Source organism: Chroicocephalus ridibundus, chromosome 10 (genome assembly GCF_963924245.1).
Source record: "Chroicocephalus ridibundus chromosome 10, bChrRid1.1, whole genome shotgun sequence".
NCBI classification, from domain to species: Eukaryota; Metazoa; Chordata; class Aves; order Charadriiformes; family Laridae; genus Chroicocephalus; species Chroicocephalus ridibundus.
Window position 1 is genome coordinate 8,684,460 of NC_086293.1, and position 16,608 is coordinate 8,701,067.

At 43.6% G+C, this 16,608-nt stretch overlaps 1 protein-coding gene across 3 annotated transcripts in view; it reads left to right on the top strand.

Annotated features, from left to right (window-relative positions):
* Positions 1 to 16,608, top strand: part of FGD5 (FYVE, RhoGEF and PH domain containing 5) — a 103,853-nt gene that overhangs the window by 36,931 nt on the left and 50,314 nt on the right. For all 3 annotated transcript variants that reach the window (XM_063347883.1, XM_063347882.1, XM_063347881.1), the window contains exons 3-5: positions 3,629 to 3,755; positions 13,686 to 13,744; positions 13,855 to 13,885. In XM_063347883.1, the coding sequence (XP_063203953.1) occupies positions 3,629 to 3,755; positions 13,686 to 13,744; positions 13,855 to 13,885 (217 nt within the window). The remainder of the gene's footprint in view (positions 1 to 3,628; positions 3,756 to 13,685; positions 13,745 to 13,854; positions 13,886 to 16,608) is intronic.

The window sequence follows — 16,608 nt, forward strand, 5'->3', positions numbered from 1 at the left end:
ATAGATTCATAGGCAAACCCTACATCCCCAGTGCTGTGGGGATGGCAACACCAAGACATTTTGCCTTTCTTAATTGAGCACGAGGGAACAACCAGGTGCCAGCTGATCTGAGAAACTCTACAGTGCTGATAGCTCAGTCTACTGTAGCTTCAGCCCCTGAATAGGCTGTTTGAGAAGCGACAGAAGGTAAGTTCCTCATCAGCTGTCAGGGAAGGAAGGCTGGACATGTGAGTTGAAGGCTCATGGTATCCTGGGCTACATTAGGAAAAGTATTGCCAGGAGGTTGAGGGAGGGGATCCTTCCCCTCTACTCGCCACTGCTGAGGCCACACCTGGAGTGCTGTATCCAGTGCCGGGCTCCACAGTCCAAGGGAGACATGGACATACTGGAGAGAGTCCAATGAAGGGCCACAGGGATGATGAAAGGACTGGAGCACCTCACGTATGAGAAAAGGCTGAGAGGGCTGGGACCGTTCAGCCTGGAGAAGAGAAGGCTCAGGGGGGATCTCATCCATGTGTACAAACACCTGAAGGAAGGGTACAGAGAAGATGGAGCCAGGCTCTTCTCAGTGGTGCCCAGTGACAGGACCAGAGGCAACGGGCACGAACTGAAACACAGGAGGTTCCCCTGAACACCAGCAAACCTTTTCACACTTTTTCACTGTGAGAAGAAACAACACTTTTTCACTGTGAGGGTGACTGAACTGGCACAGGTTGCCCAGGGAGGCTGTGGAGTCTCCATTCTTGGAGATATTCAAAAGTCGTCTGGACAGGGTCCTGGGCAGGTGGCTCTTGGTGGCCCTGCCTGAGCAGGGGGTTGGACCAGATGACCTCCAGAGGTCCCTTCCAACCTCAGCCAGTCTGCGATTCTGTGATCAATGGAGATTAAACTGCTTTAGAAGAACTGCAGTGCATGAAGTTAGCTGTGACTATTTCCCTATTATTAGAGATGGATTCTTGTCATGATCAGTGGTTACATTTCATTAATCTTGGTGACTCTATTATCTTAATAAAGCAGAAAGCAGTTTATTTTTTCCTCTCAGATATCGAGTTGGAAGGTTCCTCCAATAGTGGCAGTTTACCAACATGAAAAGCAACCTACATAGTCTCTTGGAAAGTGATAAAACATGTCCAGGTGATTTTCACAGGATGCACAGCAGCTTGTAATAAGATAAAAGACTTAATATGCAGTTATGCTAATTGTTTGGGCATACCTGAAGGGTTTGCTCTGTGGGTAAGATCTTGCCCTGCATTAAAATTACTTTCCATAGCGTTCTTTTATAAAATTTCTCAAAGCCTGTTGTGTCCCAGAAATTATCTGCCACCTATCCCTGCATCCTTGTTTTCCTTCAGGCACCTGGCAGTGGGCTTAGTGAAGACCAAGCTGCCCAGGGCACCTTCACATGGGGACCAGTTCCTGGGCACAGTTCAAGTCTTCAGGAGCTAGGATTTCTAGGAGACCACAAGAGCATAGATATAGAAAAGGGATGAAAGGATGTGAGTTCATCGGAGTAAAACACATGCTGTGTATCATGCTGTCTACTGCCCAGGAGCTCCATTACAATATAGAACTGTCTCAGAAGTGAAGACCTGAGTGTTGCTGGAGTGCTGCTGAAGGGCAGGATGGAGAGGGTGGCACAAACATGCTTTTGCCCATCCCATGTGCAAACAAGACCCATAACATTTTGGGATTCTCTTTAAATTCATTCTCTTTACATAAATACATTCTCTTTAAATGCAAGCCAGTACCAGTAGACTGCAGGCCTACTATAAATGAAGCCCGTGCAACAGTTCAGCAATGTTGCAAGTTTTGCAACTGTATGAGCCTTTAATACTGCCATTCATAATGATTACAAGATTAAATATACTGAGGCATTCTTCCCAAATTATAATGTGTTCTTACATTAGCATAATGCAGTCATTTATGAGAGACAGAGAGAAAAGGAGGGAGGGACTTAATTTCACGTCTGCTGGGGCAAACAACTGCAAATTGCAGAAAGGCTTTGCAAGTAAGGAGAGAGACTGGCTAAACTATGAATAAGCCTCCTGAGCTGTTCCTGTACCTGCCTTGCTCTTGCTTTCACTTGTGCTGAGGCCCCTTTGCTGTTGTAGCTAGGCAGGGTTTCGGAAGTGCCGCGATGCCGCCCACACTGAAAAACTGCAGACACTAATAATAAACAAGAGAAGACAATGGTGAGGAAGAGTGCCGCTGCTTGGCCCTTTGCCCAGCCATGGCAAATACACCAGGCAGCTTGCAGGAGCTCTTTGACTCTCTGCATGAGGGAAAAGCTAGTGGCATAAAAGAAAGGCTGGCAGCTGCACCTGCATGGGAGACAGAGTGCTGTCTGCAGCTTGGAAGTGAATGCAGATATGTAGGGAGTTTCCTTTCCGAAAGGAAATGAGAGTCTGGTCAGCGGCCTTGGGAGTCTCTTTCTTCATTGCCCTCCCACTTACATTAACCTGTCTTTGCCCAGTCTCCCGTCACTCTAGTGCTGGCTTGGAAGCTTTGGGTTTGTTCACATCTGGGATCCCCAAGTGGGAGATCAAAGAAAAATAAAGAGATGAGGCAGAGCTGTGAAAGCAAATTAATAATGCTTCAGAGAAAATGAGAACTAAAGAAATCATATACACTGAGTAAGCCAGGCCCATGTTACAGACTGACCTGGTTGGCTAAGATGTCTACTGGAACACACGGAGATGTCAGATTTTGTTTCTCAAGACAACAGACTTGCCCTGTTGGCTGAACGCTGGAACCTACCCCTGGAAATGTAAAAGGCTTGGGGCCACTATGGTGTAGAAGCTGTATACAATCTCCCAGAATGATACTGTGGCCAAAAATACTAATCTGATCCTTCTGGAATTTGGAGCTAGGCATATTTGGATCAGCAATAAAAGACATCTTTCTAAGGCAAAGGGCAGGCGCCATCTGGAGAACCTACCTCTAAGTCATGCTTTGTGGAGGTTTTGAAATCACTGGCAATTTTAATTAAAAAAAAAGATTCTTTTTGTAAAAGGAAATGCTGGGAAGCCACTGGCCTGTATTATACACCAGATCCAGTACTCTTATCGCATGGCTTTCTCTGGGTTTCTGGAGCTGAATTCAGATTCCCTTGAAACAACTCTGGATTGCATTCTGGGATCTGAGTACCCTGTGCTTTAATTGATGACATTGGTATTACAATTATATTTTTCTCATCCTTTTGATGTTTTCCCAGAAACCTCACTGTTACAATATCTAACTTCCATTTAAAAAGCACTGAGATGTTAGTATGATTTTATTACATCCATTTTGAAGGGTTGACTAGGGAGAAACCAAGCAGTTCTGATTGCAACTAAGTATGAACTTTTTGCTCCAAACTGAGCCACAACATTGATCCTTTGGGGAAGCTTGAACAAGTTCAGTTAACTTCCCACTGCTCCTTTCAGATCCTTCTACTTGCTTAAGCAGTTGCTGTTTGAACCTGGCAGCAAAAAAACAAAGCTTGAGAAATCTTGCTTTCCAAGCCTAGCAGGTCTGCAGGGATTCCCTGACTGGTTATCTCTGGGCAATATGTGGATTTGTTGTGCCTGAGCAATAGTGAGTGCCTGGGAATAACGCCAGTGAGCTCATCTGTTCTTTCTCTCTGCAGTGCCTACACCGAGCCCTACAAGGTGTGCCCAGTCTCTGTGATACCAATGGAGGTCGTCACAACAGATGAGGAACAGAAGAGTTCAGAAGACGAGAGCAGCCCGGGTGACCCCAGCCTTATCAACAAGGTAAAAGAGCTGAAAATGGGGAATGTGTGAAACCTGGAGAGGGAGAAACAATTTGGAGAAGAACCTGGATTATCAGCTCTCTCTGCTCTTTGCCTGGTGCTCATTTAGAAATGTCAGAACCATCAGTCCTTTCCCCCCCAGTGCACTAGCAACAATTTACCCCTATAGCATGTGGCAAAGACAAAGAACTGCAGTCCTAAGACGAACTGTGGAGGCAGCATAGCCAGCAGGAATGGCCTGAGTTGAATGACAGGAAAAAGGTCTCACTTTTAGAAGAAGGATTTAGCTGCAATCTTGTTAATTTAAAAAAAAAAACATTGAATAAAACAATTACAAATACATTATTGGGACCAGTTTTGCATTGGCTGAGAGATGGAGTATATTATCTAACAGGTCTCTGCCATCTCAAAATTCTCTCATTGTGGGAAAATACACTCACGTTTGGGTTTATTTTACTGACTTACAATGAATAAAACAGTTCTTAAATGATGAAGACGACCATGGAAATGTGACCACAGCTTAAAACCATACAAAGCTGTTTTAACCTCCATCTGATTAACAGCGCAGTTGTTAAAGAAATGACATTGAGCTGCTTTAGGCACAAATTTATCTTTGTTTTTCATAGAATTTCTTTGTGTGTGTGTTCTTAAAACCTAATATGAGACTAACAATCTAATGTTGTGTCTCTGGAGCACAAGCACCCACTGCATAGCCCATTTGGTATGCATGCACCAAACGCGTGTGTTCTTCTGAAGTCTTCCAATTTGAGCCCCAGGAACTAAGGCTGCAGAGGAAAAGACCAAATCCTGATTTCCTGCACCTCTCTCTGCCATTCATTTTGGCCTGGTCTCTCAGTGTCAGCACAGCCGTGTGGCTTCCTGAGGGTAGATGGCTTGTGGCTGGTCATCGGCATGTGTCAGAGCCTGCAAAAGTCTGTGCAGATGCCCCTCCAAAGCCAAATGATGTCTGAGTAAGGGGTCACCTCTGTCAAGGAGAAGCAGAAGTATATTGATTCTAAGAAGATCAGATCTCTTTGGGCATTTCCAGAATGTGAAACTTTATTTAGGGGCTGGTGTAGAGACAGCGGAGCAGAATTTTCGCCTTACCAGGACACTAGTTCTTGAGAAACAGAAAATGAAACTGCAAGTGGAATGACAGTGAAGGGCAAATGAAATTGCTGTTGCTCTAATCTCTAAGGGAGCACAGCTTCCTTTGATTTCCCTGTGTGTTGTATCACTTCTAGGTCCACCCTGCAGAGTCCTGAGCTGCCTCTGGTACCAGAACAGACTGTGGTTTGATCTCCTTGCTGACATGAAACAAATGAAACAGTTGCAAGCAACCTTATCTTTTTTCCTCTGAGATTCTTGAAATATTTTTTTCGTTGTTTGTTTTCACACTGTTTTGGAAAGGGAAAAGCCTTTAAATTTCTGACATTACCTGCTAAATGAAAAATATTTTTCCTTTCGGTTCTATTAGTTAGCTGACAAACCACTAGCATTTATAGACCATACACTAGTGTGTTATCTAAGCTGGTCAGGTTTCTCAGCATTTCTTAGTTGTGATGCCAGTGGAGAAGTGACAACAAAATTGTGACTTGAGTTCACAAGGGAAATGCATGTAATCACTATGCACTTGGAAGCAAATTCAAGGCTGCTAAAACCAATTTTATTGCCATTTTGTAGGGTTTTACTCAAGACACTAGGAAATGATGGTTTTCTAAATGTCTCCCTCATTGCATCTCATGCATTTTAATTGTTCTGTTGTGCTGGGGTAACCACACTGTGTAGCTGTCACAGAAGAAGGCAGCACTTCGAGAACAAGCATGTGCTTCAGAGTCTAACTGGTTCACCTTCCCGCTCTATAGGCGAACACAAACTAAATGTCTGCATGTGCCTGATAGAGAACATCAGAACAGGTCTGGTTGGTTGGTTGTCCTTTGCTTCCCAGGCTAATTGTCAGCAAGAATCACAGTGCACAGGACCAAACTTCCACAAGCTCCTGGGGAGCTGTCTTAAAACAGCTCCATCCGAGTACAGGCAGTATTTCCAACCTGGATGATGAATTAGTGTGCGTGGCTATTTACCCTGCCAAGAAGCAGGGCAGGAAAGTAGACATAATCTGATCTGCCTGTTATAATTCTGGCTGTAGGAATTCTGGCCGCTCTGCAACCTACTGGTCTCTAGACCTCTAAACACCTAAAAAGAGGTTGGAGCAGCAGTAATTTCATGCCTGGATAAGCCACTTGCTTAGTAAACCAAGTCAGGGGGCTGTGCTTGTTTGTGGGACCAAGAAAAGATCTAGAGATAAGAAGTGGCACTGAGACACCCTTGAGCATCTTTGTTCTTGTAGCCTCACTAGGGCAGGTATCACTTTGGACAGACTAAGGTGGTCCTGGGAACTGTCTTGTCAAACCCTGTGTGTCCCAGCTGTCCCCAGGACCCAATCTGTTATAGGACACACCCGATCTGGGCAGTCAGAGGCTACCTAGCATCAGGACTCTTCTGCCACTCTGCAACAGCCTCAGCATCACTGCTGCAGGCTGTGTGAGGCAATAATCAAAAGATGGCCAGGGGAGACCCAATTTCCCACAGAAAACAGTCAGTGCAGGGCTCTGACACGAAGGGTGCAATATATTTAACTGTTCTATTTCACTCCATGCTGGACACAGAGTAATAGCGGTACGAGAATCTTCCAAAGTCTCATGGAGCCCACGCTGCAGATTCTCCGTCAGAGACAAGGGCTGCCAGTTCACTGTAATTAAGAGTCAAAGGGATAAATTCCATCTGTCCACAGCTCTTGTCCCAGAAAGCACTGGTGTCTTTACAGAGGACTGACAGAGGACTGTTTTTCCTACCCTACTGCTCCCGCCTCCTTTTATTGTCTTCTCATGCAAATCTTCAGGGTGCCGAGCGAACACTAGCTGCCCTGTCAAAACCTGTCTCTATAATGACAAAGCACAAAGAACTTGTCCAGCTCCCTGATAAAGTGATGTATCCCTTGGAGCAAAATCCTCAGGACAACACAGAGTGGCTGTACAACATGAAAGAGTTCGGCAGCACTGTCACTTGGGGAGAACTGGCAGAGACATGTTGGTCTGGAAGCCAAAAATAGTACCATGGATTTTGAAATAAGCTAATCTTGTTAAAACAACTGTTTGGGGCTGGCCTACTAAGAGCTGAATTTGGATTTTAAAAAACACATACGCATACACACACTCAAAGAATCTGCTGTGGTTTGTTGGTTTGATTTCTGTTTTTCTCCTCCTCAGGGAAGCTTAGTTTAAATAAAGGCACGAAACAGCCTAGATGATAAAATCTCCTCTCTCTGTTCAGATATATGGTTTTCATTTGCATTGAGCTGGATTCTGCCTGCTGCCTTTCACTGTCATGAATACCCTGTAGCAAAATGCAAGCAGCATGCTTTGGTTTTTCTAACCTGCTTTCTCCTAGTCTTGCTGGAGAATCGCAAGACTTCCAGTTTGCATCAGATTTTTTTCCTTTGATGTTTCTTTTTAAGGCTCATTTTTGTAAGTAGATATAATTTAAAAAATTATACACACATTTCCTGGTATTGTTTCAATAGCTTGTCTCCTTTGAATCCCTGCTCTCCTGGGGACCAGATTCACACAAGCGTGAAGAAGTTTTTGGGGCCTACTGGAACCCCTGTTCTGTAAACAATTTGAATCATAGCCAATAATATATATTGAGGTATTTTTTACATTATCAGCTTTATTTTAAAGAGCAATCAAAGAGGGTCTTTCATCTCTATTTTCTTACAGGAATTTTTATTACTAAAACCCCGTTTGCAATGGGGCAGGTATAAATATGTAAAGCAGGAGGTGTGGCTTGCCTTTATTCCACTGTGAGGTTCCTCAGACCCTGAGAAGCTGAGTATTTGTCATCAGAAGTCACCTGGTGGTTTTGATTCTTCTTTTTAAGACTAACAGTGAAAATCCATTCTTTCTGGTTAAATAAGCACTTTATTTCCTTCTCTTCAGTCCACTGGCATAGGATAACTATCTAGAGAACTCAGAGGCAGGGAATGCTGTAAGTTTTCTTAACCTCTGTGATTCTACTTGGTTATATTATAAAAAGTGATGTCCTTCACTTACACTACTGATGGAGATTCACTGTTTTTTTCCCTCCTGCTAAGCTAATTTAGAAGAGCTCCTGGGCCATCTCTTATTCATGTGTCTTTTATATATGTTCATTTAATTAAATCCCTCCCAATTTATCAGAAGGTGACATGTGGCTTTTCTGTGCTGGGCTCTCAAGGTTATATGATGGCATCTGAGCTGCTTACAGCAAAAAAAATAATAATTTGGAATTAGGGATTCTAGTTAGGACCAAAAAAACTTGTATCAAATAAAATAAGAACTTTCTCTTTATCTTCTACGTCTGAACCTTCACTCACTAGACAAATACTCAAAGTCTAGGATGCAGAACCCCAAATTTTTCCTCTCATCATTGAGCTGGATTCAAACCTGAACTTCATGATTGTTTTTTACTGCTAAAAACAGATAAATCCATCTTGGACCCACCCAGCTAACAAGTATTAAAGGAATTAAAGGGGAAATCACAGAATGGTAAGGGTTGATCTCTGGAGATCATCTAGTCCAACCCCCTCCAGAGCAGGGTCACCCAGAGCAGGCTGCACGTAGCTGGAACATAAAGATATTTCTTTTATCCAGAACACAGATCTGCCTGCCAGTTAACTGTATGGGAAATATAAAAGTAAACCAATCTGTATGCAAATACTGTTGAGTTTATTCTAAAACCAGCAATATGTTGCAAGGAATTGTATAGAGCCAGCATACAAGAAATGTGATCTTACCCCAGTGGCAAAATGTGAAAGTCTGTAGTGAGGTGAATAGCACGTAACCAGAGGAAAATGGTATTAAAGAGGGGAATTCAGACCAGATATGGCTGGATTTTATCCCAATGAAAACCCAAAGCATTCTGGCTAGTCATTCAGTACTTTAGATTTAATATATCTAATCCTAGCCAGACTGGGTGCTCATTACCATTATGTGGTGGTGTGCTGGGGCATGAAAGGGAACTCCATGCAGAAGCGATCCCTAATGCTGTACTGCTGTATGAGAAGGCAGCACTGGAGGCAAGACGCTCCACCCTTCTTGCAGGTATCAAATAAAAGGCAGTGGATGAAAAGGGGGGCAGCATCCCAGTATGGCAGATGGAGGGGACCCGCGCCCCACACGAACAGGGAACATTAGGCTTAGCCACAAAGGTCTTGCAACGGGCAGGGCAGCTACTGCCGTTGCTGCTCCTTACCCATTTCCACTTCATGGGCTTGGTTTCCAGATTCCATTAATCATTCTGTTTTGCAAACCTTTAACCTTCACGTACTAAAACACACACACACACACACACACAAAACTGAAACGCGTGCTGGATTTGGGAATGACAGATTTGTGTGCCTTGAGGAAGCACCTAATTCAGACGCCTTTCAAAGGACAGCTCTTGATTTATATAATTACACAGATTCCCCAGTAGAGCTACAATCTAGCTCTTCAGGGAAGGGGTCTGGGAGACAGGAGATGTGGACTGCTTTTCCTTGTCTCTCACTGATTCACAGAGCCAGCCTGAAAAAGACACTTGTTCTTGTAATGCCTCCGTTTACTGTTGGCACCCCTGTGGCATCACTGTGAACTGCTATATAGTTCACAATAATTACAAAAGGGGCATTATAAAGTCACTGAGCTCAGAGGCTGAAGCTTGCAAACTGCTGTCAGCCTCTGACTGTGACAGTAGTGCTCTTGTGCTGGCTACCATCCAGCTGCAATGCACCTTTCCTGAGGAGTCTGTGAAATAAGACACACGTATAGGAAAATACACGAAGAGGTGTAGTTTGTCCATGTCAGCATGGCAAACCAGGGGCACACACAAGAACGGAGCTGCTGCTTCTATGTCTTGACTAGTTACCCTGCTTTTGAAACACAAAGGGTTACTCCTCGAGTACTCCAGATGAGTGGTTTGCACAGTACTAATGCTCCAGTTCTAGTGAACTGTTCTGTGATCTACTTGTGCTGCTCTTAGGCCATACAACCCCATTCCGGCCCCATGGAGCCAGATTTGCCTTCAGCCCCACAATTTTTCAAGCTGGATCATGAGACCAATCTGGTTCTTATCAAGGTCCTGCAAGCAGCTGGGTCAGCGCAACTGTGAGCTGGCGCTGGGCTCAGAGGGGCCAAGTGCCACTGTCACCAAAGTACCACCTAATCAAAGCATGGCCTGTTAGGGCCCATGTCAGATGCCTTGGCATTGCTCGGAACAAAACCAGAGCATATAAATGACTCACTGTGGAGACTTCATCCCTACGTTAATGGGATTGCTCCCACACAGAGGAGGCAATCCTGCAGCAGTTAACCGCCACATTAGCACACTCAGCATGGGCCATTAGCCACCTTTCTCCACTGTTCACTACTTGCCCCTTCTCAGCCCAAAAGTCTGTTCTATCAGAAAGCACAAAAGGGACACAAAACCTAAAGTTTCTCAGTTAGAGCTACCTAAGACTAGTACTTAAATTCAGCTGTGCTCACACATGTGCTCCGTAAAGAGCCACAGGCTTTTAGTTCCTTATTGTTCTAAACAAAAGCTTTCTGGTAGTGGTGTGCTTCATTATACATTGGGAAACATCGGCTGTTGGAGAAGAAACTCTGAGCAAGTCGCAAGTCATCTCTAGGTCTTAGTTTTATATCACTAAACTTAGTATCCATTTGGAGGAGGACTGTAGGGCTTAACTTTGTTAGCCAATGGAGAGATGATTGCACAGCATAACCTTTGCTTTGCAAGTTATGCCTATCAGCTGAGCTGTAGCAACTGTATGAGCTCCCAGCCTGGTTAAAGTGTTTTTGTGTTTGTGACTTTCCTGGCACCAGCATGTTTTTCAGAATGAAGAGAACAGGGAAAGATTTCAGTTATATATTGCAATTTTATGTTGTATATTGCAAGCATTTTGTTAAGCATTTGCTTTTGGGGAGGATGGGGTGGTGAGGCTGTGAGACAAGAAGACTCAGTGAAGCAGAAAGCCAAGGGTTCCCAGATGGCCGCACGGTCTCCATGTGCTAAGCAGAGGCATGCAATGAGGCCCAGAGTCCAGCTTCTGACGCTTGATGCTTGAAGGACCTGCACCCACTCTATGCCCTATTCCCAGAAGTCTGTCTCCGGACACTGTCGTCAGTCTCAGAGTTCATTTCCTGGTTAAACAAACAGCAATTAAATAACACAAGACAGGCAACGCCTAGAGACACTGTCGATCGCCCTAGACAGGCCATGTGACACTGGGGTCCCTGTGTTTTGTCTCTTGGCTAAGACATATTAATCATAAGAGGAATTACGGAGTGCGACAATGGGTGGATGCAAAGGGAAAGTGGGCCTGGCATGTGGGGGAAATGCACTCTGCTTCTTGGCAATGGGGAGCTGGGCTTGTCCACAGAGGATGTGTTGGGCAGGCAGCACTGGGCCAGGTGAGCCAGAAACACCCCCCTTTCATTTACTCTGCTAGGCCTGTGTAAGGAAAATGAGAGAATAGAAAACTCAGTGTCTCTAGTGTGTTCCTACAGCAGTTGGGGCAACCAGGAGAGGCACATCATGATTTTCAAGAGGTGTTCACAAAGTGGAACCAGGGGGAAAGGGGCAATCAAATATTTTCTCCCAGCAGAAAAGTGAAAATAAGGAAAAATTATAAGATCTTTCTAGTGCACTCTATTAAACTCTAGGGTGGTTCTCCAAAAGTGAGTGATTCAAAGCATGCTGGTCAGCACCCATCAGCTAAAAGGAGCAAAGCACTAGGGGACATACCCTCAGACTTCTGGTGCTAAAGGAGAGATGGATTAGACATCTGAGACTGAAGAACAGTTCATTATCTGTATTTCCTTTGACTCTTGCAATCTTCAGTTGCCTCCCAGAAAAAGTACACAGAAATAAACTAAAGATGATAAAAAGATCACTGTGACACTTCATTTTCTATACACGAAGCCTCATTCGTTTAACCTATCATCATCACGGTTCAAGGACTTTTTCAGTTGTATTCACTATTGATTGGGTTGTAATCCTCCTTGGGGTCCATCACCTCCTGGGTGAAAACTCACAGAGCAGCAAGGGATCTTTATAGAAACAGAAGCCTTTTCTTTGCTCATGTGTGCAGTCAATACTGACATCTATTTGGCCCTTGGTTCCTCTGAAATGGGCAGTGGTGAATTCACTTGTTGGTGCTTGAATTCCTTGCTTTTGTTATGAATACCTAAAGTTGTTAAAACTGGAAGAATCTTAAAAATATAATTTCTGTTCCATCACATATTTCTCTTTTAATTTACAGATGTTGGGCAGTGAAATTGCTTTGATTATGGTTCAGTTGACCTTGCTACTGAGTTTTTCACACTCCCAAGTATCCACATGACTGAATTTCAGCTTCCAGCACTTCAGGGAATGTTTCATTCTTTCCCACACTGTTTGCAGCTTACTGCAGGCAGAATGAACCAGAAACTTTGGGAGGGAAAGAAAATCCTGAAATCCAGTAGCTGATCCCTCTGTAGATACAAAAGGTGGCGGATGGTTCACCGTGATGATGGAATGGGACTTGGAGCAACTCAGATACTTCTATCGTGTGCCAGAACACCTGTATCCCAAGGGATGGTTAATGAGGAGGAGGGACAGAGAGTAAAATGTCTATAATGCATTTAGCTTGAACTGGCTTAGACATTTTTTACTGCTCAGACATGCTGTATAAAAACCCAGTTGTGTATGTGATCTATCAAGTGTGATTTGGGAAGTCAGAATTTGTGGGAAGCTGAATTTAGGTTTGGGGTCCTATCAATGCTTTTTATGAGGGGTCCCAATTAAGCTTCATGTTCCCTGGCCCTTAGCAGCCCCCTCATGCAGAATTTGTGGAGGACTTCTAGCCACAAATTTCCCATCTGACTCTTACACCAAAGGACTGCATCATATCTCAGCAAGTCCCAGCCTCAGCTCCGTAGGCTTTCAGAGGCAGGGTCTGTAAGCAACGGGTTTCCAGCATTACCTGGTCTAGCAAACAATGTCGTGAAGTCTTGCTGATGAATTCATCCCCCCTGAGACCACTTTAGGTCACTGAGGCCTGCTTTTCTTTACTCTAGTGTTTTAGTTCCCTACTTTACCACTGCTAAATAAGTCAAACTTTTCCCAGTAGATTCCTTTCAGTAAATATTTCCATGCTTTGGTCATTTCTTACCATAAGGACGAGTCATGAAATAGGAGGAAAATACCCCAACTAGCCACTTGCACCTCAGAGCCATACACTTTGCTTCTTTCAGAGTTTTCTGTGCCTTCCAAGACCCCTACCAGTTAAGAAGATGCCACTGAGATTTCAAACAATGTTGTCTGCTGAAGTACTGAACTGTCTGCTTTCTGGAGATATTTATGGCCATTTAGCTTAGACATTTTGTTTAGCATGCAATAAAGCCCTTTGCCCCATTTGCTTCCACAGGTCTCACAGCAGTCAGAACAGTTTGGAATATGACCATTTTGATTAAGAACTCCCTTTTCCATGTAATTAAGAGTACTAAACAAGTGGTATGAGCCTCAACAGCCATGAAGCTAGCCTATTGAAAGCTAAGCAATTTCTGCTTCTCTGACAAATTTTGGACCTGTAAAAATCAACAGAAAATTTCTCTTTTTCTTCAATAAGAACGTGCTTTTCAAACCTGTCATCTGCCTTAGCAGCTATTATATCATACTGTATTACTGGTATTTGAATTGTGGAAACACCCTGTCATGGAAAGGACTCCAGGATGCCAGTCGCTGAACAACAAAGAATAAAAGCCTGGTCACTATTTTTAGTGAAGGAATATGTCAGTTCAAAGTGCTCTGTAACACTGCTTTACTTCTTGGACTGAGACATCTCTTAATTGTCTCTGGTTTTTGCTGTTGACAGAAAGAAGGCCAGTCCAGAGCTTACCTCATTGCCCAGGAGCTGATGTCTTCAGAAAAAGTGTGAGTTCATTGTTACAACCAATCTGTTGCTCCCCTAAAACTGAAGCTACGCAATCTACACTTTGGCTTTAGTTTGACAGCAATTAATAGAAGTTTATGTTTTTCACCAGATACGTGGAGATGCTCCAGCTGTTACGTATGGTAAGTAAATCATTTTAATCACTTTTACTTAGCTGCAATTTAGAAGACATAAAAGCATTGAAGGGACTGAGGTGAATTTGAGGAGGAATGGCTTACTGTGAACCATTGCAAAGGAATATGTCTGCCACTAGTCTGCTCTTGCTACCGATCCTCAAATCTAGCATTCGTCATTCACAAGGGAAAGTGTTGGCTAGCAATGCTTGCTGGGGCTGTGAGACTGGTGTAAGATGTGGAATAAGCCTAGGGCAGAGAAGGAGACGGTGATAAACCGGGGTGAAGCCTCTCTCTTCAGAGAGAGACAGATAGGAGCAGAGCTGTGAAGCATGGGGATTTGGTTTGAATCGATTCACTCTGCTTTCTTTTAAGTTTCCTTTTTTCTGATAACACAATATCAATAATATCCAGCGTGACCTGGATATCCACACTGTGACACAGGTAGTCGCCATGGGCAAAATACAGACTCTGGTGTCAGAAACTCATGAGGGAACACACACAAAGAATCACAGAGCTCTTGCATGGTATAAACCCAGCGGTGGCTTTGTCCCAGAAGACCTTGTGTCCCTTCAGCAGAGCTGCCACTGCTTCCCTGGACACTGGTCTGCAGCTTAGGTGGCCTCACTCTCAACATGTTTCTTGGCTGTTAGTTGCAAGGCAGTAGTGAATAATAGCCACCATACAAAGCATGCCCACTGCTGCTTGGAAAGAAATTCCCCGAGAAGGCAAAAAGTAGCCCCAGGTTGTCCTTGGAGGCCATCCCAAACCCTAGCAGTGAACAGGAACTCTGATGGAGAGAGAAGTAGTGAGATAGTATTGTATCGCTGCCTGCTCATTGTGCCTCTCAAGCAAGCTACCAAAGCTTAAGGGCCTTCTCAGGCTTGGGCAGCGGAGGCAGGAGAGCAGCCTTACATGTGACAAACACCTTGCAGACGATGGCATTTCAACAAATCAGAAACTGCCAAGCTGGTCAGCTGGGAACCAAACGCTTTAAGGGACTGAGCTGCTTAGCTGGAGTCTAACAGTATTTTGATAAATGGGTGATAACCTGCCTAGCCATTTGCCTCATCGATCCTGGCTTTCCTCAGATTTCTGCACAGCCAAACACATTATTTGACACTACTGAGACACAGTTGTAGTGATCCATTGTCTGTTGAGGAAGCCGAGGTGGTTTTTTCACCTATGGACCATGGGGCTTCTGATCATTAAGAATACCCACAGAACTCCTTACTGAAATTGAGATTTCCAAAAGCATTATCAAGAAAAAAAAGAAAAACTCTCTGCCACCTTCAAAATCAAAATAGAAGTGAAATATACACACAGAAAATTACCATGCACAGAGAGTATTAACCACTCTGCATCTTCATTAGATGCATCTAAGTAAAACATTCTTAATTTATTTAATTTTCCATTTCCAAGTACATTTGTACTTTGTTACATTATGGACAGCATGCAAATGTAGGGCTGAACTAGAGTGTGTGTACAGTGCACTGTATTTAGTGGAGGTGTCTAGGAGAGACCTCTCCTTTGCATTATATCCTGGTGATTTCCGTATACCTCTAGGAGATAAAAGTGGCTCTCTAATGTGGCCTGGAAAATCTTCAATATATAGACCCAAATCTTGCAAGATGCTTCAGTGCCTTTAGCCATAGCATGAATGGCTGCACACCTTCATGGCTCCTATAGCATCGTGTTACCGTCAGCCTCGCGTATGCTGTTGCTGGGCCAGCAAAGGGATGCTTCAGGACTTTCCCAGTCCCTTCAGGTCTTGCTTTGCCCTTTTCTCCTTCCTCTGGTAAATCTCTGTGTGGTGAACTTGGCTCTGAGGCTCTGTGTGTAAACAATTTATGCATTTTCACAACAATCCTGTTTTTTCTGCCTATGGAAATCATTTGGAGGGAACAGGAAATGTCATTTTTGATCTCTTTTCCAAGTTGTCAACTTTAACGTGGGACAGGGAATCTGGTTTATATCTTTGCTAAAATTTTTTAGTTTAGAAACACTTAGGGATGCAAGTGCATGTTGCTCCCCTCCAGCTGGATGGACTCCAAACTGTTGGTAATCCCTAATGAAAAGAATCTTCATAAAATTACAGTTCAAAGGTTAGCTAGCTTGACTGCTAATTTTATCTGCTGCAGTGCTCCAGAGTTGGCTCAAAGATATTAGGAAATGAAAAAAGAGAGTTTTCCTGGCTTGACTCAAGGATGTAACTACTCCCTACTCTCCCACTGGGGAACTCAGACACTTTCTAAGCAGAAATGTTTATTACAGAAAATAAGTAACATTACCTGGAGCTTGGTCTGCCAGTCCTGGAATTAAGGTTTTAAGGCATGAGAGAAACTGGGTTTATTTTAACCATACTTAATCATTAGGTTTGGTTCAGCAGGTTAATTTATCAGGGAAAAGATGCCCGTAATAGCATTCCTATGACTGGGCAAATTCTTCTGTTTCTGTCAATCATCAATTTTAATTGGAAGCACTTGTCTGTTTTTCAAATATGTTTCAGTCCTGTAATGAAATATTCCACTGAATCCTATTTTGCTGGGATTTTATTTCCCTGCTTTCCCATCCCACTGCAGTAGCGGGTTCTTATGAGTGTTTTGCATATGCTCATTATTTCCTTAATTATGAAAGTTAGAGCAACAAAAGAGGAATTAAAATTTTCCAACTAAAATAAGAGATGGTCCAGATGGGCCTAAAGTAAACCCTTGAATGAATGCATTGGTTTG